At 42.0% G+C, this 11,741-nt stretch overlaps 1 protein-coding gene across 4 annotated transcripts; it reads right to left on the reverse strand.

Annotated features, from left to right (window-relative positions):
- Positions 1–6: 6 nt before the first annotated feature.
- Positions 7–11,741, reverse strand: YPEL5 (yippee like 5). Of its 4 annotated transcripts, XM_020793113.3 has the most exons (5): positions 11,575–11,741; positions 11,342–11,412; positions 10,805–10,968; positions 3,567–3,738; positions 7–2,112 (listed from the first exon to the last, which is right to left on the reverse strand). In XM_020793113.3, the coding sequence occupies exons 4-5, from the start codon at positions 3,705–3,707 to the stop codon at positions 1,888–1,890; spliced, it is 366 nt and encodes a 121-aa protein (XP_020648772.1). In that variant the 5' UTR covers positions 3,708–3,738; positions 10,805–10,968; positions 11,342–11,412; positions 11,575–11,741; the 3' UTR covers positions 7–1,887. The 4 variants fall into 4 exon arrangements, with proteins under 4 accessions (XP_020648772.1, XP_020648774.1, XP_020648773.1 ...); XM_020793115.3 differs by lacking the exon at positions 11,342–11,412; XM_020793114.3 differs by lacking the exon at positions 10,805–10,968.

The following is an 11,741-nucleotide window of genomic DNA, read 5'->3' on the forward strand; positions in this document are numbered from 1 at the left end:
AGACTATGCAGGGCAAAACATACTTTATTGTACTGCAACATCAAAAATACATGTAGATTACATCAAGGACTGTGCCAATGACAAGTTGCCAGGCTAGTGAAATTCAGCTGGTATAATAATGGGAATCTACTGAAGTAAAGGTTACTCACCTGAGGCACAAGTACACTATTGTTTAAGTATCCTGATTCAGCTTAGTTGCAGTACAGAAATCTACAGGTTTTCCCTCTAAGTTGCATATTAGTTACTCAAAGTTCAAGCTAAGAGGGGTGCCCAAACTGCAGCTCAATGGCCAGAATGCCACTTAAGGAGTGTGGAAAGTACAACCATAACTCCCCTTCAGTTTCTAGCAATACATGGGAGGTAGGGCTCATGGAACAAAATTCCTAAAGGCACTTGCAGTGGCACCCCATAACAATCCCAGCCACTGCAAGTGTGGTTAGAACTGAAGTAATGACCATTATTTTTCTTTCTATATGGATACTCTGTATTCCTTGCTGACTGGTAGAACTTGACAAGTTCTTAAGATTCAGTTGCAGTAAGGCAAATACCTGGTCTATGGAATATCTAGTATGAACAAAGGGGTACAAAATTGTGTTTAATCATCCACAATGCAGCTTTCAGATTAAAAAAAATAATTAACTGGGCAGGCCATGCTGGCAGCAAAGTTTGGGCACTCCTGAGGAAGGACAGAGTCTACAGAAAGGTTTGCTCAGAAGAGCAAGATCCAGTATTGCAACACAAGTAACTGCTACAGGAAGCACCAGGTAACTCAACGACTTAAGTACAGCCATATGAGCTTGTTGTGCTGGTAAAAGCAGTAAAGGCGCAGCACCACAACAACTAAGAGTTAGAGCTTGGCATCAGAAGCAGCATTTGAAAACAAGTTGTTAGCTGTTTGAATCAGATATAGATCAGATGCCTGGTTGTAATGCATAACTGTACATGCTGGCATACCCCACTTCCTTATAGCCAGGATTTTAACGCAAAGCTACACATTAAAGGGTGAGAGTAGCTCTAAGAACAAAAGTTGCAACCTTCCTAGCTAAGGTCAGCCAAAAAAAAAGGAAGGAAGAATGCTGCAGCTACAGCAATGGTTCAAACCCCATCACTACCAACACAGTTTCAAAGCAACACAAGACTGGACAGCCATTTCTTTATATTATCATCTTAAGTTACATCTGGAAACTGGGAAAACATAACAGATGTTTCCTATTAAAAAAAATATAATAGTCAATGTATCATATGATGGAAGGGGTGCTTCGGTAAATGAGGAATGGCAACAACTTTGGGTTACACACAAACAAAAAAAGAGACAAAGACAAGCACAGGCCCTGTACTATCAATGAACCCAAACAAGAACATGAATCAACGGCCAGCACAAACTGGACTAAATACTAGACCTTTTGCATTCATCACAAATTTTACTTCTTAAGCCAGCAGATCAGGTGAAAAGACTGGCTCAAAAAAGAACTAAAAACTTAGGATAGAGTTGGAAATAAATTAAAAGACACGTTTTAGATTAAAATGTCCTTTTGATGCAATTAATTTTGAAAAACTAAAATTCAACTGATTTATCTCTAACAAAAAGAAATAAACCAAATTCCTTTCCTTTCAGACAATTTTTAACTTCAAATGTTTAAATGTCTGAGACTGAAGGAAAAAAGGCAAAGTTACAACAGTCATACAACATTCTCTATGAACAACTGAAAGGAGTAAAAAAAAAAAAAAAGGAACGTTCCATTTGAAATTCTCACAATCATTCCCTCTGTGTTGTTCATGAATCCAGCATTGATGCTAAGGTGACATTGTATGTAAGTAAATTTTTTGTTGATTTTCCTCGTTTCTAAAGTTTCAACAGAGAAAGCCTAAAGACAAGGGGATGTTCATTCATGAGTTATCAGATGGCACATGCTCCTCAAATCCCTCACTCTCTCGGACCAAAGCTCTTTCCAGGATAACGCGGCCTTCCTTGTAGCGCTGGCTGTCTTCAGTAGCAAATTCATAAATCCAGCCTAGCTTGCTGTTGCAGTTCTTGCAACTCACATCACGAACCATGTGGCGTCCGGTAAGCATGACTCGGTCCTGGACTTCGCTGTACTGCAGATTTACCACCTGTGGTACATAAATGGTACAAAGGTAATTGAAGCACCTAGAGTGAGAATCTGGAAATTCTGCAATCACTAGACAACTGTGGGATTGTATAGTTTAGAACCTTGGTTTTCTTCTGTGGGCACACTATCAATGATAATATTCCTGGAGCACTGTATAAAAGCAGTATGCTGCTGCATATGGAACTCTGCTCCTGCCACTGAAGCTGTCATAGGCTTATGAACTGTTTAGAGGAAGGGAAACAAAGTAAGGTGCCATTACCCAATACAGTGGTGCCTCGCTTAGCGATTGCCTCATTTAACGATGTATTCGCTTAGCGATGAGGTTTTTTGAGAGATCTTGTGCTCCGTTTAGCGATGTTTCCAATGGGGGAATTTCGCATAGCGATGTTCGGGATCTTGCTTCGCTTAACGATGACAGTTTAGGTCCTCCTGTTTCGCTTAGCGATGTTTTTGACAGCTCCGTTTTTGCTATTTTTAAAAGGTGTTAAATTGTTTTAAAAGGGTTTAGAGTGCTTGAAATCGTTAGTGCACTTAATAAACCCTTTGTTAACCAAATTTGGCTTTGTTCTGACTCTTTTTGAATTTTTGGTGATTTTTTTCTCCCCCACTGAAATGCATTGAAAAGGTTTCAATGCATTCCAATGGGGGAACCGCGTTTCGCTTAGCGATGTTTCCTATGGCGATTTTCGCTTAAGGACGGCAATCCATTCCCATTGCAACGGATTATCCGGTTTTCAATGCATTTCTATGGGAAAACACGTTTTGCTTAGCGATGTTTTCCCACAGCGATGAATTTTTTGGCACCAATTAAAATCGTTAAGCGAGGCACCATTGTACCAACAATAAGCATCAGTCACACCTCAAGATGCTCCCTATTCTCTCATGTATTTCATTAGGAATGAAATGGCCATCCAAAATCAACAGGGATAGGGGAGGGACTGAATTAAAATACACTCAACCAAAGCCAATTAAGGATTATGACCTGCTTCACACACTACAGTAATTTTATTCAGTTATTTACTTGTCATTTTCCAACATTCCAAGTTAGCTTCCAACAGCTGAAACCATCAGCTAGTTCCCATTTACGTTTGTTGCAAATTCTTCAGTAATTGCTGCTTTCAGTTCACAAGTGGAACACAGTGACTAGAAATTAGACAAACCTTGGTTTAGAAGTTTGTGCTGGTTCACCAGCATGGCACCAGCATGCACATTCCCTTCCCCCACTCTCCTGGCAGGCTCCCCCACTCACCAGCTGGCATGCACTGCTCTTCTCCTGCTCTTCATGCAATTGTCCAGTCACAATTGCATGAAGAGGAGGGAAGCTCACACTCCTGCTGTGACTGGACAATTGCGCAAAGAATAGGAGAAGCACAGTGTATGCCAACTGGTGAGCGGGGGAGCCGAGGTTTGAGCTCATTTCAGTGACACTAAAGCAGTTTCAGATCCCCAACTAACCTTGTTAAATAGAAAGGCTCGTCCTGTTGCTCCTGTGAAACGGGTAGATATGAGCTCAGATCGGTTGGTCAAGATTGTGTCACAATTTGCGCAGGAGAACAGCCGAGTACCACCAATGTGATCTAAGAAAATCCTACCCATTTTTCAAGTATGCTGGAGAAAAAGTAGAATGCTAGAAAATGAGAGAAGAAAATATTGTGTCAGAGTTATAAAACATCTGAAAATGTTGTATCAGAGCACAGGAGCCTTTCCAAGAAGATCTGTTGAATACCCGCAACTGAAAGTACTCAGGTATGTGGAATGTGCCCTGCATCCTCCAACCCTGTCCTATCAACAGAAAAGCAGCAATGGAGTTTATTTGGTGGGGGGGAAAATAACTCCACTGCTCTGTTGAATCCCACTAAATCTGCTTTTCACCAGGAAAATACAAAGACTATTGCCTTCTATATTTGACAATATCTAATATGGCCAACAGGTTCTGTGCCAACTGAGTGAGAAACGATCAGGTCACTCAGCGCCCTAAATACTTCACCGATCATCAAATATCTGAAGAACTGTCACACAAACAAGGCAACTTGTTTGTTTTCTGTTGCTACAGAGAATATGATCTTAACCAAGAGGTACAAATTACAAGAAAAAAAGTTTTCAGTTCAAGATTATTAAGAACTTTGACAATGCAAGCTACCTGATAGTGGAACAGACTTTGTTTAAGATTACAAAGTCAGATATGTTGCAGTAATGCATTTCCTACATGATAGAGGCTAGATTAAATGACCAGCAACAGAGTCTCTTACCTCTGATTTTACTCACTCTACTAATTTTTCTCAGTTTATAGTGGGGACCATGGACTAGCAAACCCACCACAGCCTTAGGGTCCCAGACCCTAAGATTAGGAAATAGTATCCTGCTTCACACAAAAATATTAAAAGTGCAAATGCACAGATGAGAATCACAGAAAGTGATATTTAAACAAATTATAATAGTGAAACAAATGAATAAAAAGCAGTTTAGAAATACATTGAGAAGTACAGCACCCTTTTATTAAGAGTGCTATCTTCAGCAGCTAACTGCCAAAGATATGCCTGAATATATATATCTTAAGTGATTTAATGATTTTTTTAAGGTCCTCTAACTTCCTAACCAGTGATGGCGAACCTATGGCACGCGTGCAACAGCTGGCACGCGAAGCCCTTTCTTTGAAGTGGCTGCAGCTGAGACTCTCCCTTTCTCTTCCTGTTCTAGCTCCTTTAATTTCCTGTCTGTCCCCATAATTCCCCCTTTAACTTCCTGTCTGTCCCTATGATTCCCCCTGAAACTGCCACTTCCTGTTCCGGTTCTGGTCTTCCGGGCGGCATGGCAGCCACTGGTTTCTTCCCCACCCCCTCATTTTGGGCACTTGAGCAGAAAAAGGTTTGCCTCCACTGTAACGTATGCCATGAAGAATGGAACTTTTGTGTAAGGGAACAAAACCTCCCTCCATGTTTTAGAAGTCTAAATATTCCACAGGCAACAGACCAGAACAATCTTCCTCTACTAAACAGAGATACACTTAAAATAGATGGGCATTAGCTCAGACTACAGAAAATGTAGCATTAACTACATATACCACAAAAAACAAACAAACAAAAACACCTACGTGGAAAAGTTCCACATTTCTAGTAATGTCTGAGCTTTAACATTTAAATAGTAAGGCACCCACCCCCCCATAACCACGGGAGATTGGTTTCAACCCCCCCTCCCGTGGATCCTACAAAATATGGATTATAGCAAACACTATTTTAAAAACAAACACTATTCATAGCATAGTCTCTGGCTCCTTCTACTGGCCACATCTTGAAACTTCATCTTTTAAAAAATATATTTCTAAAAACTTTCTTTTAATATTTACAGACAATGGATAAGTGAATCAATGAAAAATGATCCTGCAAATACGGGGGTCCTACTGTATTAACATCTAAATAAAAAAGCATTTGACAACAGAGAGGGAGTTTTCCCTTTAACAATTTAGATGGTAAATTTGGTTTATTATGAATGATAGCAATCTTGTCTGAACAATGCATCTACTATCTACTACTGACTAATCTATCTTGTTTTACCAACTTCTACTAGGGATAGTATGCCTAATAAAATCTACAGTCTGAATCCATATGGCAAAGTGACCAACAGTGTTTCTATTGGTCACTAACTTTAATATTCTAGTTAAAAGTTAGAACTGTCATCCTGTAAAAATGACACAAATAGAAAACTTCATTTTAGCAGTGTGTTCAGGAGTCAGAGAAGGACAAACTATGATAACTGCATTAAAGCTTTATCTTATATACAGTAATTACCATAATCACACACAAAGCAACAGTAATGATAGTACAATTACTCTTGAATTGGGCATATAATTAACATCCATAGCAAAGGTGTCTCAATCCAAACAACAGGTGAAAGAAATGAATATCCCATTAACTTTTAATTCAGTAGGTTCACTCTGAGGTTTTTCTTTGAAATCCCTTTATCCATGAATGGCTACCTTAATGTCAGCAAGAATACAACAGTTAGTTGAAATATTCCCAAACTGCCTTCTGACTATTGATATTTCTGGCATAAGATTTGTGCCCATTTTTTTTTTTTGTAGACTAATCAATTTGTCTTGAACAGAACATCACTGCTGGTACATGAGGATAGCTGACATGCTGTGGCCAGAGATGAATATTGGCACCACAAGTGCTTGGCAAAAGCAGACCCTTCCCCCAGAACTGGCTGGTCCACTTACTGCTCACCGTGCAATGTTCACAGCCCGTGTCATTCCTGTTGTGCTAACTATGGAGGTAGCCTAGCTGAGTGGTGATACTCATCATCCTGTCTCATTGCCAGTGTGGCTGGCAGTGGAGGGTGGCAGGCAAGCACTGGCTGGGCTACTTCCGCAATTGGTGTGATGGGAACAACACTTCTCATGCACAGTGAGCTGTAAGTGAACTCTAGCTGGAAAGTGACAGGAAAGTATTATGGCCTAAGACATTACATTGGAGAGACATTAGATGGGTGCTATAAGTAACAAATCATGTTTAGTTGCTTTCCGTTCTAGTACTAGATCATTTAGGAGATTAGTACCCAAGAATAATCTGGCCTTGCTGGTTTGCTTCTCATTTACCGGTAACTCTGATGTGAATTTTATTAACCAATGCCTGATGTAAGCCCCTAAGTTGTGAGTCTGATAAGTCAGAACAGGGGTCTCCAAACTTTTCACATAGAAGGCCACATAATATATTTTTGAGGGCCGAAGGAGTGTGCGCGTATGTGTACATACACACACTCTGGCTCGCCTGCCTTCCCACCCACCTGTATGGACAGGCCAGATAAAAAAAGCCATGGGGCCAGATGTGGCCCGCGGGCTGTAGTTTGAAGACCCACGAGTTAGAATAAACATGGCTGTAAAACAACGGGGGTGATGGCATGTCCTGGTGAGAATATGGAAATCTGCATGGCAGCCAGGAGTTTCTGATACAAAGTATTGCTTAAGCCTTTATTTAGGCCCAAATTAGAACATAGGAAATGTGGCTGCTATGTTGACTTGATCTATTCAAATTGTTGAAGTCTTGTTAGCACTCCTTAAACAACTCTTGTCCATATATCCAAATGAAAAAGATGTCAGTTGCTCAGGAAGAGAAAAGACCTTTTGGCACAAGTACTGAAAATGAATTGCAGAAATGATTCATCAAGTACAAAGTACATCATGACTTTCCTTTCATCTTTTACTGTCAATTTGGCTATTCTTCTGGCTATATCTAGAGTTTAGATAAAAAGTATATTAAAACTAGGCCATGTAGATATGCCAATGAGTATTAACATTAGTATTGTTCTCACTCTGAACTGCGGGTACATTTTAGAAACTGCTTGTATTGAGATCGGGGATGGAATGAAGAGACCAGTAAAGTTGATCCAAATTAAAATTCTTGCTCAAAAGAGAGAATTATCCACCAAAAAGTAGTACAGTATTCTATACTGAGTGTCTATACCCTGGACAGAGAATAAACGTTTCCCTTCCTATCAGATTGTGCAGATATTATTGATGTTTTACCAAGTCTTGCTTTTCTATGTTCAGTACCAAGTTGTGCAGACCTTGAAAAGCAGAAGAATCCAAGCCAAATCTGTGTAATAGTGACACAGTATTTATTCAAAAATATCTACAAAATATTCCTCCCTTTCAGTAGTTCATGTGTTAACTGTTCACTGGCTACTCACCTACTGCCCAATGGCTTGAAAAAACTTTTTGCTGTCCTGTTACTCCACCCACCACCACTGAAACTCCCCAAGTGTAGAAGTATATGAAGAAAGTTCAAAAGAACTCCTTAACACCATGTTTGCGGCATTAAGAGTTCTGTTTTTCTGACCCCACAGGAAACACAAAAGACAACAGCAACACTTGAGACTGTATACATACTTTATTGAGTTTTGTCACAACAGCGATGCTGCTGTTGCCCCCATTATATCTTAGTTGCAAAAAGTGTTGGCCTATAAAAGTATTTTAGGAAAAAACACAAACATAGCATTGCTTAGCATAGTAAATTGCAACTAGAGTAGTGAATCAATGTAGATTTGGTAAGTTAATTGATCCATAATTTCCTCCAAACCAATGGGCATACTCTAGTTGCAATTTAGTACACTAAGCACCAGGATTTCAACCAGTAGGCCAGATGCAAGAAAACTCCTGCATCTCAAATGTACCAAACATTTTATTAGAAGTGAAAATCAATTATCCTAGAGATATTATCAACAAGAAAATAAACAAGCATCTGCAACTTTGTTTACGGTAAATATAAGAACTGCTTCCAAGGAGGAACCTATCTGTCAACTGAAAAAGTCTGGTGAGTGATGATGGCAATTTTATGGGGTATTTTCAAAATTGAGTACTATTAGAATACTTTTGATATATGGTCACAACTATGATTGAAAGTGACCAGAAAGGACTGCTTTTCTAAAGTGGAACAGCATAGAGCCTGCCTAAAATATGAGAGCTCAAACAGAAAATGTAACAAAGGCTTGAATTGTGGGACCAGAAAAACAGAACTCTTAGATGCCTAGCGTGGGGAAGGTGGGCCAGATGGGCAGGGTATAAATCAAATAAATAAAGAAATAAATAAATTGAATTAACGTTTATCCACCATTGTCCTTTGACCATTTCCTATACTTAAAACTAGGGGGAGGTTTTCTATGGCATTTCACATTTTCTCTGCAATCTACATTTGAACCCATAAACAAGTTCAAACATGTTTATGAGTAATCTGGCCTTACAGTTTTGAATTACTGCCCTCATCTACAACTACGCTGCCAGACAATCTCTGGAGTTCAGGAGAAATAAGAAATATTTTTCCTTAGCCTAAATACATTTCTGTCTCCTCGCATTATAAAACTCAATGCAGTGCCCAAAGAATCTCAGATAGTCTCCAAGCTAGGTGGTCTTAGAGTCAGGCCAGTATCATTTACCTTTAGATTAGGGGTGGACTACAGGCCCCATCTGCCCTGGCCAACATAGCCAATGATAAGGAATAGAGGAAAATGTAGCCCATCAATATCTGCAGAGCTAAACCTTCCCCTTCTCCAGCTTTAGATGTTACTTTAGATGTCAGGGAAAGGGTATGTAATTGGAGACACATCTCTTGTTTCTCCTAATATCATGAAGGAAGACCTGTTCACATACAATGTTTCAAAGCACAGAGGTGGAACCTTTGGTCTTCCAGATGTTAAATTACTACTCCTATCACACATTACCATTTGACTAGTCTGAATAGGACTGATGGGAAACTGAATTCAACAGCATATGGAGGACCAGTCTCTGATTCATATTTCATCCCAGGCTGCAGCTCACTGGCTAAATTTAGGCCAGTTTTCCTCCTCTACCAATTATTCATTAGCTTGTCTTATACGGCTGTTGTAAAAAACATGAAGACTTTTTTTAAAAAAAGAAAAAAAACTTTTTAAGAGGTTTTCCCCCTGAACATTCTGATTCAAATTCTATTTGAGCCAGCTATTGATTTCAGTGAAATGCTAACAAATCCAGAAAAACTATTCCTTTTGAGTTGTAGTGCTGGATAAAAATATTTGGATTCAATGGGGGGAAAAAAGAAGCGGCAGCAAAGCAAATACAAAAGCCCTAAATGACACAAAAGTTTATGTTGCTGCATAAAATATTTTGTCAGTTGATAAATTCCCAGGGATGGGGCTTCAGTTTTTAAAATTTCCATTTGCAGGTATTTACACATTTACCAGAATACTGAATGAAAAAGAAGCCATTAGAAGCAAAAAAAGAGAGGAGAGTGAAACAATCTGCTGCATGCTGATAACATTTTAATCACCCGGTCAGCTGCTGTATTTGGTAGACAGTACAGTAGAGCTGAAAAAAATGAGGGAAGGCACAGCACCATGACTGCAGCATAATCCTCCTTCCCACCACTGCAGAACACTGCAAGAACAGTGTGCTTCCCTACCGCCTCCCCCAAAACACCAGGAACACAAAGTCCTAGAATCCTATTATCCAAACATTGAACAAGAAGACGGTAGTCGAGGAAGGGGAACGCCCTGAGTCTGGTCACATGACTTGCAGCATCCAATTAGAAGCAGCTCTGCCAATGTCTGGCTTGAAAAGGGGGCTTTTCCAGAAGCACAGGCGATTTGACAACAAACAACAGAAAACAGCTAACAAGAGAGACCTGTGGGCCTGGAGTCACCAGCTGGAGACAAGAGCAACAGCCTTACAGCATTTTCTCCCACCAACTCTCCTTCAAGTCACTGCTCTGTTTGGCAACCTCTTATCTCACAGATTCACTGCCACAACTTAGGGTAACAAGGCTGAAGCTATTTACAGGGTGTGGGGACTTGACTGATCCCAACTTCCAGAATCCAAGAACATGACAGGGCACCAACCACTCGAGCAGCTCCTATGCTTGGCATAAAGGCAAGCACGGGAAATTAGAATTATCAACCCATCCCAAAACATGTCTTGAACCAGGAGAATGAGATCGAGACCGGAAACAGAAAGAGACCGGAAGAGGGGGGAGGGGTTGTTTTTGGAAGGTCTTGATTTCCCTAGGCACACCCCAAGCACATAATCTTCGACCGTCCGGAAAGAAACACAACAAAGCCAGCTTTCTAGAGGAGTAAGTGGGAGGGAAGGAGACACAGGCGAGGGAGAGGAAAAGAGGAAGCTGATTTCTTCCCCCCCCCCTCCTAGGAACTTCCACCGACACACTTACACAGGTTGCGGTTGCAACAATATTAGGCGCCGTTTAGGCTCTGTGGCAAAAGAAGGCCGGAGAGCGGACGGTGCCGGCAACAAAAGGCGCGCCCCGTGTGGGTTGCGGGCGAGACCCGGACAGGAGTCGGGAACGCGGCGGCGGTTAAAGCCGAAGCTGCGAAGCTAAAGAGAGCCTCTGTTATTACTGCGACGAGGAGGAGGAGGAGGATGCGAGGGGAGGGGAGAGAGAAGGCGCAGCGACGGCGAGAGGATGCGAAGGGAGGAGGAGGAGGAGGGGGCGCCAGAGGGCGCGCCCCCCCCCCCCCCGGTGTTATTGTGTGCCCCATTGTGTGTTATTGTGAGAACGCGAGGGAGGGGCCGGGTTTTTTGTGTGGGGTGTGTGTGTGTGAGACACTGAGAGAGGCGGAAAAAGAGTCAGAAAAATGTGTGTGGCTGTGTGGGAACACAGAGGGACGCCTGGGAAAAGGGATTCGCGGGCGACTCTCGTAAGCAGTGGAAGAGGCCGCCCAAACACACACACACACACACAACCTACCTCTGGCTGTGGAGGGTGCCCCCGTGACAGGAAGAAGGGCTCTCCGGCGGCCTAAAGCCGAGGTAGTGCACCTGAGGTGAGAGGAACGGGAGGGGAGAAGGAGACCCAACCGCCGCCTCAACAACTCGCTTCCCCCGCCCCCCCCTCCTCCGCCGCCAACCTCCTGCCTGCCTCCCCTCCCCAAACACCCCCTCAGAGAGTCTCTCACGCCCCGAGCCAACAACAGGCGGTACCTGCGGCCGGAGAGTGATCACACGACCGCCTGAAATGAGGGAGGAAGGCAGGCAGCTCCCGAAGGGCCAAAGGATTGCGAGAGCTCCGCGAGAACCTCCCGACAACTCAGCTGAGACACTCGCTCTCCTCCGGCCTTCTCTGTCCCCCTCCCCCCGTCTGGCTCCGC

This window comes from Pogona vitticeps, chromosome 1 (genome assembly GCF_051106095.1).
Source record: "Pogona vitticeps strain Pit_001003342236 chromosome 1, PviZW2.1, whole genome shotgun sequence".
NCBI lineage: Eukaryota > Metazoa > Chordata > Lepidosauria > Squamata > Agamidae > Pogona > Pogona vitticeps.

What these genes read in the sequence shown, in the direction of transcription:
- YPEL5 (XM_020793112.3), bottom strand. Translation starts at nt 3,707, where the DNA reads ATGGGTAGGATTTTCTTAGATCACATTGGTGGTACTCGGCTGTTCTCC. An exon ending in GAGCCTTTCTATTTAACAAG is followed by an intron (nt 2,113 to 3,566) that starts GTTAGTTGGGGA and finishes TATGTACCACAG; the next exon opens with GTGGTAAATCTGCAGTACAG.